At 38.4% G+C, this 27,254-nt stretch overlaps 2 protein-coding genes across 2 annotated transcripts in view; both read left to right on the plus strand.

Moving 5' to 3' along the window:
* The first annotated feature begins 6,913 nt into the window (after positions 1-6,913).
* LOC146451641 (uncharacterized) lies at positions 6,914-13,260 on the plus strand. The gene is made up of 3 exons (XM_085098895.1): positions 6,914-7,022; positions 7,760-7,969; positions 10,484-13,260. Exons 2-3 carry the CDS (start codon positions 7,797-7,799, stop codon positions 11,298-11,300), a joined length of 990 nt encoding a protein of 329 aa, XP_084955021.1. The 5' UTR covers positions 6,914-7,022; positions 7,760-7,796; the 3' UTR covers positions 11,301-13,260.
* A 13,311-nt stretch (positions 13,261-26,571) lies between these two features.
* The window catches only part of LOC146451642 (uncharacterized), a 2,596-nt gene continuing 1,913 nt past the window's right edge, over positions 26,572-27,254 (plus strand). Inside the window, exon 1 of the mRNA XM_085098921.1 lies at positions 26,572-27,254. This exon is cut by the window's right edge and continues 1,068 nt beyond it. Within this exon, the coding sequence (XP_084955047.1) occupies positions 26,629-27,254 (626 nt within the window). The 5' untranslated portion in view covers positions 26,572-26,628.

Consider the following 27,254-nt stretch of genomic DNA (forward strand, 5'->3'; position numbering starts at 1 on the left):
TTGCAACGATGGATCTGGCGACCAGCCACCCTCGGCATCGTAGGGTCCACATTGACGTTACGTGCCACCCTCACTGCATGCTTATAGACATGCGGTAATTTCTCGTCCATTTTAGACGCGATTTCGTTGTACGCCCTCTTGACATCTGCAATCTGGAAGCCATTTTAAAATGTAAATTCTTGCTATTTTAATTTGTCATTAATAAGGCTTTAATTTCTTTCTCACATTATTTTAAAAAAGAATAACGTTCCGTTAAAGATACCTACTTGATATGCCTTGATAAAGTCAATTGACTGGCCCTGCAGCTTCACGGTGACACCTGACAAGTGAGAGAGGAATTCGTAGAGCACAAGAAATGATACAATGAAGTCAAAAGTTGCTAGACTTGCCAACAGTGCAACCGCGTCGTTCTTGCTCTTTCGGTCCCAGGTGGCATCTTGGTACTCGTCGCCACACATCTCTTAATAAGCCCCACAGGAGATGTTTTCTAAGGCTGCAATGACGTAGGGGTACGCCTGGTAGAAGTGCGTGTATGCCGTGTGGCGCGCGGCCCATCTCGTCCTGCACATGTCGATAAGTCTTTTACGGCGACTTGTCTCTGGTATGGCCTTCGTAATAATGGACTGTAGAAGACCTGTGACGGAAAGGTGCACAATAACAAGATTGCATTCTTACCACAAAATGATGTCTACATTATTTTTAATACATTTCCTTTTTAACATAATTAGTACTTAAAATGTAATATTAAAAACAAAATTACGAAAAACTACAATATTATAACCACGAACTGATCAATGACAAGTAAAGCTATAGGAAATACAAGCAGCATCGCTTCAGTTTATTGATCACGTTCCTGATTTGCTGTAAAACACCGGCTGTGGGAAATTACCGGATTCAGGCAATGACCACTGCAGTGTACATATACAGCCTTTGGCAAGCGCTCTCTTGCTGGTTTTCACTAGCGACGGAGTCGGAGTTGGAGTCGTAATCAGAAGCGCAGAGCTTATGATCTAGTGAAAACAGCGTTCCGATTCCGGAACGTAAGCGACGGAGTCGTAAGCGGAGTCAGAAGAAAATGGAAACGTTCTGATTCTTCTGATTCTTCTGATTCTTCTTCTGATTCTTCCGTCGCGCTTATGACTCCGATTTTTGATTTTCACTAGGTCATAAGCGCTCTTACGACTCCGCTTGCGACTCCAACTCCGACTCCGTCGCTAGTGAAAACCAGCCTTTATTCGACGCTGAACCCCCACGTTGTCACTGGACTTGTTAGCGGCACCATCGTACCCCTGACCCCTCACGTTCTCTATTTCCAGACCAAGACCTTGCAAAGTAGACACTATCGTTTCCGCTATTACCTCACCGGTTATTCGTCGCAGATGAATAAAGGCAATAAAGTCCTCCTTGACATCGTTGTTCTTGTCGATGAAGCGTGCACACAACGCTAGTTGCTCTTTGTTGACTCGTTACCTTGTCCGCCATTATACTGTAGAGCTTGGCAACCTTGATTTCCTCTAGCAGATTCTTTAATATGATATCCTGTCCAATAATTTCAATGATCTCATCCTGGATTAAAGGCGACATGTAAGTAATGTTTCTGCTGGAGAGTTGGATATTGTCTAAGTGTTGTTTCAAAATGTCGTCGTGGTTAGCTATCATCTGCAGAGCCGCTAAGAAATTGCCCGTACTTCCACAACTGTCTTCGTTCAAGACTGCGTTATCTCCACGCAGGGCAATGCAGTGTCGATCACAGAAAAGGATGGCTTCTGCAAAAACATTTAACGATGTGCCTATTTCTGATAATATTCTTTCTCTTTTCGTCATCTATTCGGTTGTTCACGTTTTGCTCTGGGTTTTCAACCGAATTAAGCCGGGAAGGATTCGGTAGCGATCATTGCGTTGTGATGGTACTTCATTTGCTCATGTCTTTCTGCCTTTTCTTGAAACGGAAAATGACCGTGCTACGCAGGCTATAGTGACCTTTACTTTCGCTCCTGATTTGGGCGGGAACCGATAAACCGAAAATCGAAGCAGATTATAACAACGTTTTGACAACATAAAGTGAAGATGTTGTTCTACTTAGAACGTTTAACAGCTTATAAATACATAAACAGAACGATCCCGCTTTTTATTGTGTTCTAGGTCCTTCGACAAGTCAAGACATATTACAGTTGAAGTATCATCTCGTTTTATCCAAAAACAAGAATTGAAGCTGTTACCAGCTTAAACTCGGGCCATATTTGACCGCGTGGTGCGTAAGCTCACGATCTTTTAGCAGTGACAACCTCCAGCATCGCTAACTACATGGAAATTTCCGTGTACCTTTGCATTCTAGAACCGCAAAGGTACATGGAAATTTCCATGTACCTTTGCATTCTAGAATCGCAATGGCACATGGAAATTTCCATGTACCTTTGCATTCTAGAATCGTAAAGGTACATGGAAATTTCCATGTACCTTTAACTATAAAACTCACCACTAACTGTAAAACCTGATGTTTTCTTTTGATGTTCAACATGCTGTTACGCTGTTGAACGGATTAGGGCCAGGTTATAGTCTGTTTATCAAACATTCAACATGTTGAATGGTGAATGGTGTATCAGTTTCAACTGATTCACATCACTTGATGTGATATATCAAACACTAAAAAGAGTTCATCCGATTTCCAAACACCTCGAAGTTGGTTTAAAATCTCGGCTGCGTCTCGTTTTTCGACCCACTTGGAAATCGGATGATACACTCTTTCGAGTGTTTTGTAATAACTTCTGAAACCTTTAATAATTCTTGGCAAAATTTAAAGCAAAACTTCACCAAGTCTTACGATAATCCTCCTTTCTCTTCTTTTAATTGATGAATTCAGTTAATGAGTTTGGCAAATCTTGAGCCATGATTCACTGGCTTAAGTATGTTATTCGCTTCCCCTTGGCAATAAAACATTGTCAATACATGACTGTCTCAACTGTAATTGTATCAACCGTCTCACAGTCTTTTAACATATGTAACAGCACTGCAATGAGGATGCGGTTTCTCCTAAGACTTCCTCACCACATTCTCTATAATATTTTTCTTCCGCTGACACTTTGTGGTGTGGTGAAATAAATAAAATGAAATGAAAAATACATCAACTCAGTAAGTGAGAATTGATAAGTGCCGCGATGACCTCTTAGTCCGTACTATACACTGTTATAACAGATTCTCGTTTTGAGAGCGTTTTTCGGTTGTATTCTGAACTGTTCTTCGGGCGCGGGCCGCAAGGCTCCTTTGTTTATGATAATTGAATTGTACTTTTTTTTAACTTAGATCCAAACATGCAAATCCATTGTATATTTATGTAAGATGGGTAAATAAAGCTTATTATATAATTAAGCAAGCGTAAATGGATAAACGCACCGTCAGTTTACGAAAGACCGTCAAGGTTTTCAGAATAAGGTGCCGGATAAGGCTTCACCCAATACTCCTGCCCCTTGCACGCGCCAAGACTTAGCCAGGAGGTAAACAATTAAGTCTTCTGCGATTCTTTGTTAAAGGGGAAGTATCACGGACATTTTGACCTTTTATCGTGAAAATGTTGTGACAAGATCTTCAAATCATTACAAAATAATTCTAGAATAATTTTTAAGAAGATTACGAATTCTTACAAATTAAAAACTGTCCTGTAATCTTCTTAAAAATTACGATTTGTTTTCTGCTCAGTCTCGACCTTTTAATTCTAGAATATCAAAAACAAATAAGCAATACCTTAAGGTTTCTGTTGATAAGAAAAAACCTTTTGAGGTTTTTGACGTGACACCAAATTCTCGTGATAGTTCCCCTTTAAGCAATAACCACAAAAAAGAAATAACAAATTAGTTTATACGCAATTTAGTTGAGGCTGCACAAAAATGGCAAATAGCCGGTCAGATTGATCATTAATAGCCAGTTCTCTATCGCAATCCATTTTGCTCAAACGAACCCAGCCTATACCGGCCGGATCTTCAGGATCTTGGCCGATCCTCGTGGGCTGTAGCTTCAAATGTTTCAATTTGCAGCTGACGGCAGTTCAAACCTGATCGGCTTTGAGAAGTCAGCTCGATTTTGATAAGCCCTCGTGCATTTGTTAGGAGAGCTCCCGGGGGAGGGGGTACTCCCTATAATGGCTTATACGGGGAGGCTCCGCCCTAAAGGGGTACCTTTTTCACCCTTCAAGTATATGAAAGGGTAGGGATTTCACGAGTCGAAGTATATGAAAGGGAAGGGAAATCTGTCATTTAGGTATTTAAAAGGGCGTTTTGTTATTTTCCAATGGAAGGTATACGAAAGGGGTACCATTTGTCAATGGAAGGTATACGAAAGGGGTACCTTTTCTGCCAAAAATGGTATTTAAAAGGGTAAGGGGTCGGACCTCGGGGCGGAGCCTCCCTGTATTAAATTTTAGTACCCCTACCCCCCGGGGAGAGCTTAGCACTGATAACAAGTTTCTAGTGTTTTGTGTGATTGAGGAGGTTACAGTGGTAAATTAGGGTCAAGAATTTGTGTTGTTTGCATCCAACTTTGCATAAGGATTTAACTTTTTATTGTTGCTTAGCGTAGCATTTAGTTTTTAAAGGAATACGCCGCTTCACTATATTTACATTTAGCCGTGTTCACCCGTAATGAGATCCTGTCAATTAATTGCTTTGTTTTCATGCTTTGTGTTAAAGCCAACAGTACTTGTTCTCGTGGCACAAATAACTCATTTTAAGCGCTTACCGGAACATTGAGTCACTGCACAAATATTCGTTGTGATCATTTCTAAAAATACTTTTTCGTCAAATAATAGGCCTTTTGTAACAGTTGATGACGTGACCAAAAATCGGCAAACTTGCAACTGCAGCTATATGAATTACAGAAATGCAAAGAGCATATTTTAGTTAGCTAGAACACCAATTTTTTTACCAGGACGATTTGAATATTGGGAAAAGTGTAAACAACTACACAGAAAGAAAGAGGGTGACAAACTTAGTTGGAATACACATTTCTGACCAATAAAATGAAAGCAAAAGATTTTGTGCCAGTTTAAAAATTGGAAATATTACAAGGATTTGTATGGAAACGCACTGAAGCGTGACTGGATGGCAAGCTGGCTTTTTCTCATACAAATCCTTCTAATTTTGAATGTCCATAAAAATTTCCCCTTAAAAGATACAAGCCTGACAATTTCGCATTCCATTCTTGATAAAATCATTTGCTAAAAATAGGTAAATCATTATCTTTAAGAAAAGTAGGTCACGTGATCAACTGTTGCAAAAGGCCTGTTACTTTACTTAGGTTAATCTATCTGCCTTATTAATTAGTCTGCGTTTAAACTGCCCGGTGTCTATTCAATTTGACAATTTTCGCTCGCATTCAATACTTCTGAGTTATTTTGGTCGAACCTTTGCAGATCAATAGCTGTTAATTTGCTTTTCGGCGTTGTTCTCTTCAGCGGAATATATAGCCAGATCCAGATTAAAGTATGAATGGTTTTGCTGATTCGTGGAATTCCAAATATGCAGTTTGTGTAAAGGTGGTAAGCTCTACAACTAAACAGCGATGGTACGTGCTTCAACAGCTACTCGCTGACCTTGCAATTCTATCATACTTCGCTAGTATACATGTGTACGTGCTCCAAAAACCTTGGCCGACTCTGCTGCTCTTGTAATTTGTTGTTTTAAGGAATTTGCAAGTTAGGTTACTTTTAAAAATAGTCTCAGCAACAATAGCTTCTGGAGTTACAAAAAATTTTGTATACGTGCCATAATTTGCCCTCCCACTCTGGCCAACCCAATTTTGAAAAAAGTAAATATTGTTATTAAGAAGACATCTCCCTTCCCTCGGGATTTTCCCAGTTTTAGTATGCTTTACACAAATGACTTTTACAAGTGACTTTTATGATATCTAATTAACTCTTATAACACCCTTTAGAGACACTGTAGCTGCTGGCATTGTCAAGGCTCACTCAGTTAAAATTATCTCTTTATTTGTCAATGTTTCTTCTTTTCCTTTTCTTTTCTTTTCATTTCACTGATCGACTGAGCAACGTTCCTGTGAGAAAGGATGATAAGAATCGATCAATTGACGCGATGAAGCTAATTATGTTAAGACAAACTGATATGATCCGATTTGTCGGCCCGATTAGTGTAGGTTCAAGCGGATCGGTCAGGGCCAAGTTACACCTTACAATTTGTCGGTCGATTTCACTTTTTGTTAATGTAGGGCGGAGTGGTCGGTGAAAATCAGCCCAAGTAAAAAAAAAAAAAAAATCGGTAGTAACACTGCCACAGATTTTGTATATATTGGGCCAATTTTCGTCGGCTGTTTTTTTTTTTTGTTTTGTTTTGTTTTTTTGCAAATTGGGCCAATTCGGCCATATCATTAGGCTCGATTTCCAGCTGCAGAAGACCGGACTCGAGAGAGCGGCGGAAATCGAGCCTACCATATCATCGGTAAGTATAAAGTGGCAGCCATTTTTCTCTCCTAATCTCCATCTTTCTGAAATCAAAACCAAGTCGGAAATTATTAGTAAAGGCGGACCTCTAAGGTTGTTTAAGCTCATTCTTAAGTGATATTGTAATTTATTTATCACTGATTTACACCTAATTGTAATAACATTGTCAAATAAAAGCCAAAAAGAAATTGATTATTTCCTAAATCATCATATCTTTCAGCACTCCATTTCATGTTGATCGTATAATAACCGAAGAAACGGCATATACAAGCAAATCAATTTGTCTTCATTATACGAGAAATATAAAGGAAATTGAGTGATTAAGAGATGATTAAGCTAATTCATTGCCAATTTATCGCCATCAGACGAAGCTACTTAATTTTTAAGCAGATTAATTCAGTCATGTGTGTGACGTGCGATGTTGTTTGGCATTATAGAAGGAAAAACAAAAAGAAAGATAAGACGAGAAAATGCTAGAAAAAAATCATAACAGATAAAAATGTTTTCCACGACAAAAGATTTAGTTTGTACTGGCTTCACCTTTTCGAGGAGTAAGAACTAAAACTAAGGCAGTGAGGTAAGGTAACTGAGCTTTAGCCAGACAACTTTCTTATTCTCATCCAGTTCTAGTTAACGACATATTTTGACCGTGTACAAGTATTTCTTATGACCTCCAGTTAAACTAAACTATTTTCTCTAAAAAAAACATGTGCAAGTATGATTGCCAAATGACACCGACGGAGAGAAAGGCACATCCCTGAGATGTAATTATAAGGAATTTTGGTGTTTTTGTTCAGTATATATCATCCTTTTTGGACTCCGGCTGTATTCGTTATGCTCAGCCCAAACCAGTCAATGCAATAGTACTTGGAACCACCAAAGGTCTTTAACTGATTCACAGGAGGGACTACGCGAGGGGTAATTTCTTGGACATAAAGATGAAGCGTACCTTAAGCAGCAATAGAAGTTTTATTTTTGTACTGCCTCAATAGGTGGATTCCATTGACGCCATGTTGGTGGACATAACAAAAGAAAATTTGCTCCCAGAGGAGAAAAATCTTATTGCTCCTATCCACCAATATGGCTGCCATGAAGTCACATGCAATCCTCCAATACAAGGATTAAATACGGTCCTAACTGCAGAACGTGCTTGTTTGATTTTAACCTGCGTGCAGACGTCTCCTGATTTCCTTTGTTGCACTCCATTTTCCTGAGGGAAGGGTGCGGCTGTACGCAGGCTAGTTTGGTTTCTTTCATTCACATATCATCATACATCCGATATGCCTCACGTAAATTCCCTGGTTTCTGTTATAGAAATTTGTCCGCCAAGTTGTAGTCAGGTGCTGCAACGATGAAGTCGATTAATGTCTGTTCTCAACACAATGCTTGTCTTAATGCTTCCGCAAACGATATTTTCTGTACAAAAACGGACTGTGTGCTCCCCGGATGTATTAACATGAAGTTACAGAACTTGAAGGATGGAACCATGAGCAAGGCAAAGCCAAAGAGAGGCAGAAAAGCAAAGTAAGTCATTTTTTTTTTCTAAATTCTATTCAATTTTTAAATTAGCGCTTTAATTCTCACCAGAGAGTAAAGAAATGCGTTTCCTTCTTGTAAAAGACCTAAACAAACTTCATTGTTTTGTTACTCACGAGTTTAATATCGAAACTGTGTATTTACTGTTTGACTTGTCACATTCATGACCCAAGAGGTTTTCCGGCTTTTCTGCATGGCTTAATATCGCAAGGAATGATTTTCAAGCTTTTGAGTGTCGATAGCCGATATTAGCACTCATTTCGGCATGTATATATTTTCACTTTTACCTTCTCTTTAATTTTTTTTTCCATTTCCACGTTTTAGTTAATTTTAATTAGCTTATAAGAGTGATTGGTTTTGGCTGACGAAAGTGATCTTCAGTCAGGCCGGAACTTTGGTGATTCACTATAATGTCAATAGGGTAACGCCATCGTGCCAAAATATACAGCTTATCGCAAGAAAAGTTCCTACGAGAAAGTCTGTGCATCCAAGGGCCTTTCCTTTGCTTTTCTTTCATAGTTCCCATTAATCTGATCCAGTTAATTCCTGTTACGATGGATCTTTGTCCCAATTTATTGAAGAAAACTAATTAGCAATCAAATTTGACAATGAAAATATATCCACATGTTCAGTAATGTTGAGCAAGTGCAAGACTATCTTGGCTGAATACTTGTCTTGGCCGTGTTGTCAGCCTGATGAGTTTGGGAATCTTTGTATTCCGTCAGGACCGTCAGAGAACACTTCAATTAGTCTTCTTAGTTCGTTTATATTAATTATTTACGTGTTGTTTCATAGTGTCTCTAAAATCTAGTTCGTTAACATATTAAGCGCGTTTTGTTGGGTAATCGCAAGGATCGGTACTTAACTCATTGCCGGCTTTGCGTTTAAAGTCAGTGTTTTATCAAATTAAGTTATTCATATCATGCTAAGCTTTCCACGTTACATTATAAGCACTAAGGGACCGATCGTTTACTACGCCCTACTGTCATTGCAGTGGGGGGTAAAACTTTTGTTTGAAAGATTTTTTTGGGGGTAAAATTTTCATACACTCGAATTTTTAGAAAACCACTGCCCCCCCCCCCCCCCCCCTCCCCCTCTAGGACGTAACAAACGATCGGTCCCTAAAGTTTCTAAAAAGTCTCCATTTAAAAACTCCTTCGTTAACATCTTAAGCGTGTTTTGTTTGGTAGCCGGAAAGGTCGGTACTTACGTCATTGCCGGCTTTGGTTTTAAAGTCAGTGTCCTTCCTAAGATTTCTGCGTTACATTATAAACACAAATTTAATCCTTCGAAAGCCCAACGGCTATTTTCAAATGATTACCGCACTTGATATGAAGTCAGTGAGTTCCGCTGTTGAAATTGTGCGTACTTAAGCGCTGCTCAGAACTAAGGGATGTGAATCGCCGCATACGGAAGACGAGATAAAGCTCATCCCAAAGAACAACAAATCTCCCGCCTTTGTTTGAGCATGTGTTATGTTAAGCTTTCTACGTTACATTATAAGCACAAATCTAATCCTCCAAAAGACTGAGCGCTAGTAATAGACTTATCTATGGTGCAGCGGTGTTATTATTATTATTATTATTATTATTGTTATTATTATTATTATTATTATTATTATTATTATTATTATTATTATTATTATTATTATTATTATTATTATTATTATTATTATTATTATTATTATTATTATTATTGTTGGCGTTATCTTCTGTAGCACACTGATGCTAATACAGCCCGGGATCTTTCCAGTTTGTTCCTCTATGTTCATTTTGATGACTCCAAGCGCTCCATTAGTACTGGAAAAGTTTCCGTGTTCATTTCCCACATCCTTGTTACTTCAATTTCTAGATCTTTGTACTTTGAGAGTTTTTAAATCAGGGTCTGGAAGGGGGGGGGGGGGGGGCTAGATCACGAATCACGAGTTAAATTTCCGTACATTCACGGTGATGAACGCTTTAATGAACACACAGTGTTCAATGGCCTTTACGGATGTATTCTGTCTGATGGTACTGCTATGCTGACTAATATGTATGTCATGGTTTTACGATCTTTAATTATATACTATGTCAGACTTGTTAGCTGCTGCTTCGATTCTTCTGCTTCTTTTTCTTCTTCTTCTTCTTCTTCTTCTTCTTCTTCTTCTTCTTCTTCTTCTACTTCTTACTTTAAATAATGTCTTTATAAACACATTCCAAGCAAATCGCTATTTGCAAGTTAAAAGAAGAAAAAAAAACTTTTAAAACCTATTTACAATTCATTTCAATTAAAAAAGAAACTATTTTCAGGCACAACAGAGCTATTTTCAAGCACAATTTTTTTAAATTGAAGAAATTGTTATTATAATTATTATAATTATTATCATTATTTTTTTTATTATTATTATTATTATTATTATTATTATTATTATTATTATTATTATTATTATTATAATTATTAAGTAATCAATCAATCCATCAGTTTATTCAATTAAAACATGTCTTATCTCATTTTTAAAATTAGAAGCAGCGTGGGTCAAAGTACAGAGGTAACGCTTACCGAAGCAAACGAAAGTACTGATCATTTCTGGAATCAAGACTTAGATGACCTAGATGATGTTCTCAACCTTCTCTGGCTAAACAACTATGGAAATATTCCGGACAGCCAGAGAAACAATGCTGCCACCACCCTGGATTTAAGTGAACAGTGGTCGCCTGCTTTACAGCATAATTATGATGAAGTCTTCAACTTATTTCACGATCCACTGGCGTTTCAAGCCTTACCATCTCGTCAACAAGGAGTGCAAAACCAGTGTGTGGTAGAGACGCAGAGTGCTTCCAATCCTGGAATAAAAGTCCAATCCAAATCAGTCCAAAGTTCTGTTTTACGAGAAAACCAACACCTGGCCAGCGATGAAGCGGACTCGGGTGGTGCACACTGTGCTCACACAACTTGCGTACCCCATGTCATAGATAACAGAATGCAGCCAATTAACAGTCCCAGTACTCCTAATGCTTCATATAGCATGAATGTTGCTCTATCTGGAATGGAAGCAAGTTCCCCTGGTGTTAAAAGGTCCATACAGAATCAAGCCAAACTACAAACGAAGTATTCAAACAGCGAGGAGACTGGAAACCACTCTCCCATCAAGAGAAAGCCAACGAGTCCCATGCAATCTTCCAGCAAGCTGTTTGGGATTCTTTCTCTCATCCTTCAGGTCTTTAATAGTCCCATGACACCAGAACTCGAGGAACGCTGTGCACGTGTGTTGCAAAGAGCTCTTACGGAGATTCAAAATGCCCATTTTTATTTACAGGGAGCTCAGGGACAACAAATTTGAACAGTAATATCCCAGTGACCATCTCAAATAAAATCATGCACAACACGGAGAAACAAACAGCACGATGGAGGATTTCTTTCACTATGTTAGGACCACCTTTTACAGCATAATAAATAGCACTACAGGAAAGTACTGCTCAGTAGCTTTCATTTGAATGGTCATACTGTAGGATTTAATCCACAGACTCAAAAGTTAGGACTTCCTTGTACAGCATAATAAACAGCACCACAGGAAAGTACTGCTCAGTAGCTTTCATTGGAATGGTCACACTTTAGGATTTCATCCACAGACTCAAAAGTTAGAACCACCTTGTGCAGCATAATAAACAGCACCACAGGAAAGTACTGCTCAGTGGCTTTCATTTGAATGGTCACACTTTAGGATTTCATCCACAGACTCAAAAGTTAGTGCCACAGGAAAGTATACTGCTCAGTAGCTTTCATTTGAATGGTTACACTTAAGGATTTCATCCACAGACTCAACAGTTAGAACCGCCTTGTACAGCATAATAAACAGTGCCACGACAAGGTATCTTCCATACCAACTGTAGGTTCAAATTTTTCGCCAGATTTTATTCCCTAGTTCCCAAATTTAATGATTAATCCAGTCTTAGTGACAAAAGGGCAAATCTCAGTTCCCATTTTACACTTTCAACACCCTCGATAGCAAATAGTTTGGTATGACATCAAGGCATCCCCTTTTTCGGAGGAAAATTGTCTTAGAAAATTGTTGATGATACATGCGAAACCAAGTTTAAAGACTTAAGATAGTTCGCGGATTGAAAACAAGTTTGAAAAAGTTATTAAGTAGTCAGCAATATTGAATAAGACTGAGCTAATGTTTTCTGCAGCCGTTCATCTCGAAACGCTTCTCCCCAAGCGTTGCGTAACGACCTAATGTTCCCTAAGAATATTCATATCGATCCGAAAATAGTACTTAATTTTGTACTGTTTCCTCACTGCGTAACAAAGGTCATGGCCTTTTTGTATGGTTAACCTAAAGTCTATAGATCTGTATTCCATATACAGTTTGTATTATAATCTTATGAAAACATCAAAATACTCGACAGTTTTACTGATTTTGATTCTCATTTTATAAATGGCCGGTGATAATAAATTCTCAAACTCATTAATTATTCGTTGAGAGAAACAAAGGAAATGACTGCTATGAAGGAGGAGGTTTGGAAATGTGATTTTAATTATCATAAAATTTGCTGAACTTTTGCTTTGAATTTCTCCAAGATTTGTTAATGGCTTGAGAAGCTATATCAAACTTTCGAACGAGTGTTTTACACCTTGGCTGGTTGGTTCAAAAAGCTTTACTACGCCTCGTTGTTTCAACCTACCGTGTTTGATATATTACATCAAACTATGTTACTGGGTAGTCAAAGAAAAATATATATCAGTTAATTAAGTGAACAATATATACTATTAAAAATTTCAAGACACCTTCAAAGAGGAATATACTCTCTAGTTACTTGGATCTCACAAGAAGGGCAAATTCATGAAACCCAGGCTTGGACATTGCAGCTATTGACTGAACTCAGAAGATATACACAATTTAGTCCCCAGCCCCAGTCCTCTCGCGGCTGACCTGTGATAGAGAGGTACCGGCCTTTCTAATATCAGCGTTAACAAGCGGTTCATTTAGGTGGATATCTGTTCAGATGACCTTAATCGCCTCAAAAATTTGATCTTATAAGTTTAAAGAAAATACAAAGCTTTCTTCGGCAAAATGTCACCTCAAAATTTCGTAACACCGGAAGACTGACTGATTAGTTTCGTTTTCCGGGGCACATATATCTTGGTAAAACTGTGGGATAAGATCAGCTCTCCGTGGCATTTCGTCAAACCAACAATAGCTCGTAAACTCGGAAAATTAGATTTTGTTTCCTAAAACTTTCTGCAGGTTAACTTTTAAGCTAAAGTGTCTCAACAGCCCAAACTGAATAGGCCATATCTGAATTGCTTTCAACATCATTATGAAAGCAAGGCTAAGTGCAAAGTTTTTATTATGAAAATTAGTTTTTATTCATATGCAAACAAAACAAATATTTTCATTTGAAAAGCTTTGCACTTAGCCTCGCTTTCATAATGAGGTTGACAGCAACTCGAAAATTGGCTATTAGCTTACCCAGATATATCCCCTGGGCCCAGTTGTTCAAAGCCCGATTAAGATAACCCTAGATTAAGGTTACTCCAAACCTTCGCGGGTGCCTTACCGAAAAAAATTCGTACGCGTGTTGTTTTTTAGGAAACCACCACAATCTATATATCGATAAAACCTGATTTTATCGATCAGATGAGCAAACGATTCTTGACGAAGCGAAAATATTAGAGGAAATCGAAGCGTATTATAAACATCTTTATACGTCTCCTCTGGACACGGCCGGTAATGATTCTTTTGATGACTTCATTACAAACCTAGACATAACTAAACTTGAAAATGAAGTAAGAGATCAACTGGAAGGTGAAATTACTGTTAATGAATGCCAAGATATTCTCCGAACTTTTAAAAGGGGAAAATCGCCAGGAGAGGATGGTTTTACGTGGGAGTTTTATAATTGTTTTTTTGATATACTTGGCCAAGATCTTGTGGATAGCTTCAATGCTTCGTACAACGCAGGTGAGAATGTCTATCTCCCAACGCCGAGGCGTTATAACCCTTATCCCGAAAGAAGACTCTGATCTTTCCTCACTAAATAACTGGCGCCCAATTACGCTACTTAACCTAGATTACAAAATTGCATCCAAAGTGATTGTTAGAGAATAGAAAAAGTCCTCTCGCTTCTAGTTAGCCCAGACCAAACAGGATTTATAAAAGGAAGGTACATTGGTGAAAATATTAGACTCATCAATGACATTCTGGAACAAACAAGAATCCAGAACATTCCAGGTATCCCTCTACAACTGGATTTTCAAAAAGCTTTTGACACAATTGAATGGAATTTTATCCAAAGAACAATTACATTATTCAACTTCGGGGAATCTATCCAACGTTGGGTTTCTACCTTTTACACTAATACCCAGAGTGCTGTCCTAAATAATGGTTTCAGTACAAACTATTTCGCACTTTCAAGAGGAGTTAGACAAGGATGTCCCTTATCGCCCTATCTTTTTATTCTCGCAGTTGAACTTTTAGCTTGTAAGATTAGACAAGACAAGGAAATTCAGGGAATCAATATCTTTCAAAGGGAATTTAAAATAAGTCAATTTGCCGATGACACCACCCTCCTGAATAAGAATAACAATTCAGTCAGAAGAGCCATCACTGTATTAGACAACTTTGGCGACATATCTGGTTTAAGATTAAACCCCTCGAAAACTAAAGCCCTGTGGCTCGGGCCTTGGAGACATTGTGAAGAGAATCCATACGGATTTAAGTGGCCTAAAGAGCCTGTTCGTGTCCTAGGGACGTATATTTCTTATGATGAAAAGCAAAATGAAAAATATAACTTCCAAGCCAAACTGCAGAAATTGCAAACTGTTCTGGACATCTGGAACTGCCGCAGTCTTACAGTAATTGGAAGATGCCTCATAGCCAAAAGCCTTGGAATTTCGCAACTGGTTCACATGATTTCAAATCTTAACACCTCGAATGACTATATACATGCTGTTAACTCTGCCATATTCAAATTTATCTGGAGAAAGAAAAAAGACAAAATCAAACGTAAAGTTATGATCTCAGACTATGTCAAAGGAGGTATACGCGCACCCAGTATAGATGTCATGGTAAAGTCGCTGAACCTAGCATGGATTTCGAGATTTTTACCTGAAGGGCAAACTTACAAGGAATCTTGGAAGGTCATTCCCAGTTATCTGTTGGAAAAATTTGGCGGTCTCAACTTTTTGTTAAGATGTAATTATGACAAGAAGTTTCTTGCGCGGATAAATTTACCCCAGTTCTATAAATCGATTCTTCAAAATTTTCTAGAGCTAAAAATATCCCACAAAGATTCTCCATATGAGGAATTTGTGTTATTCAACAACAAAGATATTCTGCTGGATGGATCTACTATCTTTTATAGAAATTGGCTGAAGAAAGGTGTATACCTTATACAGGATCTTCTAAATTTGGACGGTAATTTTCTACCGTACCCAGAATTTATAGAGAAATATCAGGTAAAGTGTAATTTTCTTGCTTACTGGCAAGTCATCTCTGCAATCCCTAGGCATCTCCTAGAGATGGCGAGGGCGACCGTCATAGATAAAACAAATTTCCTGTCAGAACAGATGTTCCCAGTTTCATCAGAAACCTCTATTAGCTTACTTAAAATGAAAAACAAAGATTATTATCGATTATTAATTAACACGGAGAAAACCGAACTCGAAGCGAAAACAAAGTGGGCTTGTGATTTACGGGTAGACCAAATCCCCCTGGAATCGTTTTTCAGTGAAATCCAATTTTTATGCAAAGACAACAAGCTAAGGGAATTTTACTTTAAACTTTTGCATAGAATAATAGTCACTAAAAAGGAGTTATTTTTGTGTGGTATAAAAGACAATATGCTTTGCGAGTACTGCCAAATGAACGATTCAATTATTCACACTTTACAAAACTGTACTTTGACAAAACAATTTTTTTCGGAAGTTATAAAGTGGTTCAATAATGAAAATGCCACCTCCTTACGCTACTCACAGATAGAAATATTATTTGGTAGAAAATTTGATGATAAAAATGTAGATTCGTATTTCGTCAGAAAGCTCAACTTCACCCTTTTATATGCTAAGTATTATTTATATAATCAAAAGATATTGTGTAGTGAAATTTCCATGATTGATTTTATAGCAAATCTTAATCAAAAATATTCATTGGAAGGTCTTACCATGTAACAATTTCGTAAATATTATTATAATATTATTATTATTATTATTATTATTATTATGAATATGTAAAATATCGAGTAGATGATACCTTGTACTGATATTTTGTAGTAGTGCTTGTAATTTTGTGTATGTGTGTGTATTCTCAATAAAAAAAATATATATCGATAAAAAGCTTATTTAATGCAGAATTCGATAAAATTATAAGCTATTTTGGTTATTCCTCTGCTAAGGCGAAGGAAGCCGGTAAACAGTAAAATGACAGAGCGCCATTCCGTCGAATTAATAGGGTATCAAACGTGATCTCTGACGAAATGTAGCTGCACAGTGTTAATCACAAATCATGAATCTCTCAAAGGGTGTGAGCATTTCCCTGTATTCCTATTGGTTTTCTTTTAATATATCTGTCAAGTTCCAGTAAAAAAGAATTTGCAAACGTGTTGCTTTCCGAGGCCGCCAGGAGGGAAGTATTTTAAAAAAAATGCCGACACCCTTTTGTTCCTCGTTGTTCAGTTAACTTTCGGGCCAAATTTCACGAAATTTCGTCAATTCTACATACCCTATTAATTCATTTGAAGAGGAGGCATCTTGCAGAAATCGTTTTGCGAGTTTTCACCTTCTAAAGATTTAGAAGCATGTCACGCCTTCTCGGAGAATTATGTCAACACCGGGCTCACACTGTGAGCCGCCAGCCAATAACATAGTAGAACCCCTGACGTTCACAGGAAGCAAAATGGTGCTTCGCGGGAAAGTTATAGTTTTTCAGTCATGTTTTTCCCAGTTAGCTTCTGCGAGCACGTTTTCGGTATTACCTAGGGGAAAAAACGTTTAACAAAAAAGAAACGAAAAGAAAAGAAGATAAACCGACAAGCAAGCGCCAATGCAGCATCACAGGGAGGCACTAGTGGCCGACATGAAAGCTATCGGGTAAGTTTTGTTTGTGTTCAGTAACATTGCAAGTTTTCGAATTGATGAGCGTATTTTCGTTTATAAACCAAGATGTGCAAGAATACTAGAACCTCCAAAGGCAATCTCCTACACTTAACCAGGCTCGACGATGTAATAAATGAGGTTTAAAAGCATGAATATGTCGAGAGATACGACTTTTTAAACCGTTTTGCCGGGTTACACGTCAATGAGTGACGCATACTGATTTCATACGCGTTCCTCGTGATAAAAACTCGCTTCCATTTTTCAATTGAAAATGAAGTTCTTATGAACAGTCTTAGTTATAAAATATTGAAACTACAATATATAAGGTTTTTAAATTTAATGAAAGTACATTTACAGCAATAACAACATAAGAGTTGCACAGTTTCAAGGTGAAATCAGTAAAAAGTACAAGTGCGCAGCGTGAATCGTGAACTTGTAAACAAAACCGGAAACGAAAGTTTATGCGAATATTTTTCAATAAAAAGCAAACGCGCATAATAATATCTCATTGCATCTCATAGCACATTTCAATAGCTTTATTTTGGTGCAAGAACGAGAATTTTACGATGATTCAAACCCGAGCTATAGATTTTTGAACATTTTGCATCTTAAGTATCACGTAACACGCATCAACAGAGAGGCCGTTACGCGCACTGGAGAATTTAAGAAAAACTAAACGTGTAGCTACTTTCGGTTGTACGTTTTCAAATAGTTTATTAAACAACGCTTTAAAGCATGGTTTTCTTCCGTTCAATAGTTCAAAAGATATGAATTTTCAAACTTTTGGTTACACGTTAATGACTGACGCATAATTTCCATGCGCGCAAGATAATAAAAAACTCGCTTGAATTTTTCAAATGAAAATGAAGTTCAAATCGACATTCTATTATACAAGATTGAAAATAGAATATATAAGGCTTTCAATATCAATTAGACTACATTTATAGCATTACAAGGATAGGAGTTTCCCACTTTTCAAGTTGAATCAGTGAACAGAAGAAGTACGCCTGTGTCTTTTCAGTTGTAGCATCGCGTTTTTGAGTTCTCTTTCGAGGAGCTCGTTTACAGCTTTCTTAGGAGCCTTCGCATGTGCAGTCCACGAAACATTGCTCACTGGTCTAGGAAGATTCAAGATACTTAGCACCTTCTGTGCTGCAAAGTGATAAGAAATTGACTTGCCTATTTCCAAAACCACAGCACTCAAACTCGAGTGTAAACAAAAAATGCTAATAAGTTGAAATGAAGCCGTTGCCGCGAAAAGGTCGCTGGGGAGTCCACGCCTTACAGAGATTATGTCACCTTGAAAACTTATTAACTTTTTTACGAAAATACCTTTTTCTCAATGTTCTCGCGCGTGTGTTAATATTTTAAATAATTTGTTTTTGAAAATGTAAGTTTAAGTAATTGACTTTAATTTAATCGAAAAATAAACATTCGGCAAAAAGTAGCCCCTCGAAGGTTTGGAGTAACCTTAATGCAAACTTTGACTCGAGTTTAATTGCTAATCAACAAAGATTCATTCAAAAGATTTTCGGCCCACAGTTTTGACTTAGACTTTTCTTTCCTCGGCTTTAGCTTGAAATTAGCCTTTAAACCTATTTTAACGAACGACGATGAAAGCCTCGATTAACTTTTAATCGTGGATTAGCGTTAATCGGCTTTCGAACAACCCGGCCCTGGGGCTTTAAGGTGGTCTAACATCAGAGATCAGTGACCGCGGCGGACTGGTATAAGACAGGTAAGGCAAAGTTGCGCTAGAGCCTACCCTAAGTGGCTCACACAGCAGGAGCTTAACCCAGTTTCTGTAGCACAAAGCAGCTAGGAGTATTGCTACTCCCCCCTGGATGGTATGCTAGTCCATCGCAGGGTTACCGCTAACGCTATGTCACCGGTATTCATTTATACATCTGGGTGAAGAGAGACAACGTGGAGCAAAGCTTCTTTTTTAAGGGAACAACACAGCAATGAAGAGACCAGCCTAGCCTCAAACCATCGACCCTCTGATCTTCTGACCTTCCGATCAAACGTCCAACGCGTTAACCACTACACCACTGGTCCTGCACTGGAAGAAGAGAAGAGACAGAGAATTAGACACTCAGGACATTGGTGTGAATACTTTTTTTTGAAATTTTTAATCTTCTCTTGGTTTACATCTATATACAAAACACTTTAGATACAGTAGATACTAAGACTGCAAATGGTTTGGACCCAGGGGTTATGTCATACGTAAGTAAATTATGATCATCCGGGTGAGTGTAGTCCTGAGAAGGACTATTTGAGGTGACTTTGACTGACGTTTCGACAACCTGAGCGGAAGTCATCTTCAGAGTCAAGTGAATTGTGGAACGTCGGTAGGTGGTACACATACCGACCGAGACTACTGTATTCATTGTTGAGGCGGTTCTGTCTCGTCAGAGAGAACTATCAGAATCGGTCAAGGATAACATCAGAAGTAGAATTGCTTCTACTGTACAATCATCCTCCCTAACTGACAGTAACTTGACTGAAGACGAATGACAAGCACTGAAACGACTGAAAACTGACGAAAACATCGTCATACTCCCCGCTGACAAAGGACGAGTGACTATTGTAATGGGCAAGACAGACTACTTCGACAAACTAACGACAAACAGACATACGAAGAACTGAAACGAGAACCCTAGACTTCTTAGTTACCCGTGACAACAACGACAACAAACTAAGTACTACGGTTTTCAGGAAAAAAACACATACTGACAGATTACTGGACCAGTCATCCTACAACCCTACTTCTTACAAAGCAAGGACCATACAGACCTTAACAAGGCGAGCGCAACTGGTTTGTGACCCACCTGGCAGTCTCGCAGACAAAAACAACTACTCAGACAACGTTTTCAACAAGAACAACTATGAAAAAGACTTTGTTAGATGTAACACTTACAAAGACACCAAATCTAATGTCACAAACAACGACGCGACTCCCGTAACTACTGTGACTATACCTTACGTAAGGGGCACTTCTGATACGAATTCTACAACCCTACAACGTCCCTATAGCTCACAAACCTATTACCACTTTACGACAACTACTGACGAAAGTAAAGGGCAAAGACGAACCGAACTGCAGACAGGAAGCAGTTTACATGATCAAATGCTGCGACTGCCAAGCCACTTATATTGGTGAGACCGGCAGAAATTTAATGCGTACGACTGACCGAACACAAACGAGCAATTAGCAATGGTGACATCAACAATCACATTGACAGGCCCGTAACCGGGATTTTATGTGGGGGGGGGGGGGGGGGAGTACAAATGACACGGTAGGAATGGAATTTTACATTTGTCGCCGAATAAAATTGTTTGAATTAAGTTACATAGGACTAATTTTACGATGTAAAATGATACATCAAAATACTGCGGAACTAATCCCTCAGAATTGTCCCGAGCTCCAGCCTCCGTGGGTGTTTGGTGGTAAACAGATTTACCACCTCATCCAAATCAATTTTAACTTGATAATGAATGTGCATTAGTGCGAGGGACGACAGCCTTTCCTGGCCCATGCATGCCCTGTTATATGTATGCAGCCGCCTTAAAGAACTCGCACTCACATCTCGTTACAGGGATTGTGGCATATCTTAAGGAGCGCATATATATTTGGAAAGAGATCATCATCGCACTCCTTAAGAGTTTTGGCTGCTGTATTTGGCCTGTCTTCCTTCGGTTTTGAGGAGTATCTGAAAAAAATAAGAGACAATATTTACTGTTATCTTTCACTTACCCATTTGTGTAATTTGTTGTGTAATTTTGGCATATCCCAGAATTAATCAATTTAGTTAACTATGTTCCACCTGATCTGGAATCGAAGAAGTTCTTGACGTAAAAGCTCTGGTGACGGGAGATCATCTTTGTAGGTGTTGATGATCTCATCGGCGTTTGGCAAATGACCATCCCTGTGCAAACAGCACTGACGGTACGAGACAGAGGAGGCTTGACGCCAACACAGACAGATCTGTTCGGAGGAAAGAAGAGCATCAATTCTTGGGGAAATTTAAAGCAAAACTTCACCAAGTCTTACGATAATCCTCCTTTCTCTTCTTTTAATTGATGAATTCAGCTAATGAGTTTGGCAAATCTTGAGCAGTGATTCACTGGCTTAAGTATGTTATTCGCTTCCCCTTGGCAATAAAACATTGTCAATACATGACTGTCTCAACTGTAATTGTATCAACCGTCTCACAGTCTTTAAACATATGTAACAGCACTGCAATGAGGATGCAGTTTCTCCTAAGACTTCCTCACCACGTTCTCTATAATATTTTTCTTCCGCTGACACTTTGTGGTGTGGTGAAATAAATAAAATGAAATGAAAAATACATCAACTGAGTAAGTGAGAATTGATAAGTGCCGCGATGACCTCTTAGTCCGTACTATACACTGTTATAACAGATTCTCGTTTTGAGAGCGTTTTTCGGTTGTATCCAAGCTGTTCTTCTGGCGCGGGCCACGAGGCTCATTTGTTTATGATAATTGAATTGTACTTTATTTTAACTTAGATCCAAATATGTAAATCCATTGTATATTTATGTTAAGATGGGTAAATAAAGCTTATTATATAATTAAGCAAGCGTAAATGGATAAACGCACCGCAAGTTTACGAAAGACCGTCAAGGTTTTCAGAATAAGGTGCCGGATTAGGCTTCACCCAATACTCCTGCCCCTTGCACGCGCCAAGACTTAGCCAGGAGGTAAACAATAAAGTCTTCTGCGATTCTTTGTTAAAGGGGAAGTATCACGGACATTTTGACCTTTTATCGTGAAAATGTTGTGACAAGATCTTCAAATCATTACAAAATAATTCTAGAATAATTTTTAAGAAGATTACGAATTCTTACAAATTAAAAACTGTCCTGTAATCTTCTTAAAAATTACGATTTGTTTTTTGCTCAGTCTCGACCTTTTAATTCTAGAATATCAAAAAAAAAAAAGAAATGAACTGTATTCCTGACAACAAATAAGCAATACCGTTAGGTTTCTGTTGATAAGAAAAAACCTTTTGAGGTTTTTGACGTGACACCAAATTCTCGTGATAGTTCCCCTTTAAGCAATAACCACAAGAAAGAAATAACAAATTAGTTTATACGCAATTTAGTTGAGGCTGCACAAAAATGGCAAATAGCCGGTCAGATTGATCATTAATAGCCAGTTCTCTATCGCAATCCATTTTGCTCGAACGAACCCAGCCTATAACGGCCGGATCTTCAGGATCTTTGCCGATCCTCGTGGGCTGTAGCTTCAAATGTTTCAATTTGCAGCTGACGGCAGTTCAAACCTGATCGGCTTTGAGAAGTCAGCTCGATTTTGATAAGCCCTCGTGCATTTGTTAGGAGAGCTCCCGGGGGAGGGGGTACTCCCTATAATGGCTTATACGGGGAGGCTCCGCCCTAAAGGGGTACCTTTTTCACGCTTCAGGTATATGAAAGGGTAGGGATTTCACGAGTCAAAGTATATGAAAGGGTAGGGAAATCTGTCATTTAGGTATTTTGAAGGGAGTTTTATTATTTTCCAATGGAAGGTATACGAAAGGGGTACCTTTTCTGCCAGAAATGGTATTTAAAAGGGTAAGGGGTAGGACCTCGGGGCGGAGCCTCTCTGTATTAAATTTTAGTACCCCTACCCCCCCGGGAGAGCTTAGCACTGATAACAAGTTTCTAGTGTTTTGTGTGTTTTGTGTGATTGAGGAGGTTACAGTGGTAAATTAGGTTCAAGAATTTGTGTTGTTTGTATCCAGCTTTCATAAGGATTTAGCTTTTTATTGTTGCTTAGCGCAGCATTTAGTTTTAAAGGGATACACCGCTTCACTATATTTATATTTAGCCGTGTTCACCCGTAATGAGATCCTGTCAATTAATTGCTTTGTTTTCATGCTTTGTGTTATTTGCTAAACAATAATCCTATAAAAGCCAACAATACTTGTTGTGGCACAAATAACTTATTTTAAGCGCTTACCGGTACATTGAGTTACTGCACAAATATTCCTTGTGATCGTTTCTAAAAATACTACAGTTAAACCTCTCCACAACGGCCACCTTGGGGACAGAAGAAAGTGGCCGTTGTGGAGAGGTGGCCGTTGTGGGGAGGTAGGGATGAAATATGACACCTTTTTTGGGGGAAGTACAACATGTTTATTTTGCCAAGTTCACGCTTACTGTAGCCTACAATGGTAATCAAATCTTTTATTTAAAAATAATATATATAATCAAAATACACAATAAAATGTAAATAATGTTTTGAATCAAAATGTTAACAAGACGAAATGAGCAAGAATGACATTCGCTATAAGTATTGTAGACAATTTATGCTTGCTGCAGCATATGAATGGAACACAATCAAAATACGTATATCATTAAAATAGATAAAATGGTATCAAGCTGCTTGTCAAACGCTCGTGCGACTTGCACTGATGCCGCGAACAAGATGTCCCCGGCCAACCAACTCGAAAATAAAAATACGAAAAGAAAAGAACAACAACGGCAACAACAAAAAACAAACAAACAAACAAATTAGACTGAGAGTACAGTCAATAATTTTGTCCATTTTTATTTCCCTCCCGACGCGTTTTCTCGCGGAAGGTGAAGTCCACTTTCTTGCGCGCGCTTTTATTCGCCGGATAAAAATCGCCAAAACTAGCGACTACGACTCGTAGTCTAAAAACAAATGACTAACATAGAGATGTCCTTAACTGACTCTCAGCCTGAAGTATGTTCTAAGTATGTTGTAAAAAAAGGTTCTTACAAAAAAGTACTGTATTTACATTTAATCTTAAATGAATTGAAAGACTTGCCGGGATTAATTATCGGAGCGCCATATTACGGATCAAATTTAATGACCATTCTTGACTTTTTCGTCAGTCACTGAAAAAACTGGCCGTTGTCGAGAGGTTATTTTGGCAGTTGGGGACGCGCTTTAGTGGCCGTTGCCGTTGTAGAGAGGTGGCCGTTGTAGAGAGGTTTGACAAAGAGCTAATGTATGGGCTGCCTGCCGGGACAAAAAAAAGTGGCTGTTGTAGAGAGGTGGCCGTTGTGGAGAGGTGGCCGTTAGTGGAGGTTCGACTGTATTTCGCCAAATAATTGGTGGTTTTCACCTTCACACATCGTCACGCAAGTGAAAAAATAAAATCCTCAACCATTCAATTGATAAAGTCAAGAAATTGATATGTTGTAGAAGGATGATACATAAACAACGTGTGAAAGCCACAGGGCTGTGCGATATCTCATAATCGAGTTATTCGAGAAAATGTACCACGGAAAATTACAGAGTTTAGTGGACGCCATGTTGGTGTCCCGTCTGAGGGACACCAACATGGCGGCCGGAAACCAGCAAAAAGATATGGAGTTTACCTTGGCTATTTCAAAGCCTTTGTTATCTCTGCTGAACTTTCGCACATTTACATAAACGCTTCTATTACATGTTAGCTGATCAGACCTAAAAAAAACACGAGGGAAATCGATGTTTTCATGTACGTGACATGTTTAGAGCAGCAATCCTTCTGTCACGCACTGCGCAAAAATCTAAATTTCAAACTGCTTTATTTTCAAAACAAAGAATGCTATTCTGCTGAAAACAATCAAGCCGATGGAAATTTATATTTTCTTTTATGTGATGAGGATAAAAAGCCCAAATTGCGTTTAGTTATGAATTTCAGTTTTTTATGGCGTCATGCGAAAACCAAGAATAGGCCTTTTGCAACAGTCGATGACGTGACCAAAAATCGGCAAACTTGCAACTGCAGCTATATGAATTACAGAAATGCAAAGAGCATATTTTAGTTAGCTAGAACACCAATATTTAGACCAATAACCTTTAAGACTGTGATTTCGGGACGATTTGAATATTGGGAAAATTGTAAGGTTTTGTATGGGAGTGAGAAAGGTTGCCAACCAGTCACGTTTTCCGTAGTTAATCGCACAAAAACTAGCTGGTATGTAATATAACTACACAGAAAGAAAGAGGATGACAAACTTAGTTGGAAAATACATTTTCTGACCAATGAAATGAAAGCAAAAGATTTTGTGCCAGTTTAAAAATTGGAAAATTTATATTTTAAAAACTGCAAAAGCCGTGAACGAAGATCCTGCTTGCTTGCACGTTGGATCTCACAGGAGATCTAATCAGCCAAACTTGAAAAATAGACGATGAGAAGTCCAAAGACTACTGCAAAGCTGACACAACGTAATATATTTTAAAACAATATTTCGGCTGGCCAAACCAGCCTTCTTCAGGTTTAGATGTTACTAAATTATATAAATGAAATTACAATATTATATTATGGAGGATGTTGCAATACATGGGAGCGGCGGAAATGACGTTTACAAGGTGGTAGCAAAGGATGAGGAAATAAGTAAAATAAAATAAAAAAAAAAATTACAATTCATCACGTCTATTCAAACCGTGGGGTTCCAAGGTCCCCGCTAAATCTATAAGAAAAGACTCTCTGGCTTTTCTGATTGAATCACGTGAGGAGTGGATAACTTCAAGTGGTATTAGTTGCATGTCAGTGTGGCAGTGGTTAGGTTGAGAAAGAAAATGTTCAGAAACAGTGATTGGTTTGGATGTAATGTTAGTTTTGTCAACTGGGCGTCTATGTTCGTTGAATCTGTCTTTGAGACGTCGCTTAGTTTCACCTATGTATTGTAAATGGCAGCGGTTACATTGTACCATGTAGATTAAATTTTTGGTGTTACAGGTTATGTGTGAAGTGATGTTACGGGTTTCGCCTGTGGAAGAAAATGTGTAATGTTTAAGACCGTTAGTAATGTAAGGACAAGTGGCGCAATTTTGTCCACAGCGGAAAGATCCTGGTGGTGAATTAGTGCTGTTAGGAGCGGTGACAGTCGGTAGCTGTGCTTTAACTAAAATGTCGCGAGGGTTGGAAGTGGGTCTGTAAGCGACGATAGGTGGGTGTTTAAAAACGTCCCTGCAACGGTCGGAGGAAAGTAATATGTTAAAATGTTTGCGTAATATATTAGAGAGGTGAGGAAGTGCTGGGTTATATGTAACGACAAAAGGTATGCGGTTAATAGAGTCGTTACGGTTAGTTTGCAGAGCGTCAGTGCGAGAAATATTAGCAGCTCGTAGGAATTGTGAGTCAAGGAAGGTGTTATGATATCCTCGTGCGAGGAGATAAGCTTTTAATTCATTAATGCGGATTTGAAATGTAGCGTTAGTAGAACAGATACGGCGGATGCGAAGAGCTAAGCTAAATGGAATAGATGTTTTAGTATGTTGAGGATGGCATGATGAACTAAGAAGATGTTGGTGTTTATCTGTAGGTTTAGTGTATAGGTCAGTTTGTATAGTGCCGTTATGTAGAGATACCATTACGTCGAGAAAAGGAACGTTAGTTAATGGGTGACTGCTAGTGAACTTAATAGTGGGATGAATATTATTGAGGTAATCGATGAATATTTTAAGATGATCTAGACCTTCAGTCCAAATCATAAAAATATCATCAAGGAACCTCCACCAGGTACAGAAAACAAGACGGAGACATAACTAACCAAATTCAACAACGAGTTACTATTTACGTTCAACGCATGCTCAAAGACGGCTACATTGACGAAAAGACGAAACAATACCTTATACAAACTGACGTTAAACCTGGACGCTTTTACATTTTACCTAAAATTCACAAAACTGGAAACCCAGGACGCCCCATAGTTTCATCTAACAGCCACCCTACTGAACGCATCTCACAATTCGTTGACTACCACATTAACCCTCTCGTCTCTTCCTTGGATTCGCACTTTAAAGACACTACTGACTTCCTTAACAAACTCTCTAACCTTGGAACTCTACCTAGTGACGTCATGCTTGTCACTCTCGACGTTTCATCATTGTACACCAACATTCCACACAACGAAGGAATTGATGCTTGCCGTCATTTCCTTGAAACTCGTACGGACAAACACATTCCTACTGAGACACTTTGTGACCTTTTACGCATAATACTGACCATGAATAACTTCACATTTAATCAGCAACACTATCTTCAGGTCCATGGTACTGCCATGGGTACTAAGATGGCTCCTTCATTTGCTAACCTTTTTCTCGGCATTTTCGAAATTAACGCTCTCCCTAATGCTCCTTTCCATGTCCATACCTGGTGGAGGTTCCTTGATGATATTTTTATGATTTGGACTGAAGGTCTAGATCATCTTAA

This window comes from Pavona decussata, unplaced genomic scaffold (genome assembly GCF_977016875.1).
Source record: "Pavona decussata unplaced genomic scaffold, jaPavDecu1.1 SCAFFOLD_386, whole genome shotgun sequence".
Lineage (NCBI taxonomy): Eukaryota > Metazoa > Cnidaria > Anthozoa > Scleractinia > Agariciidae > Pavona > Pavona decussata.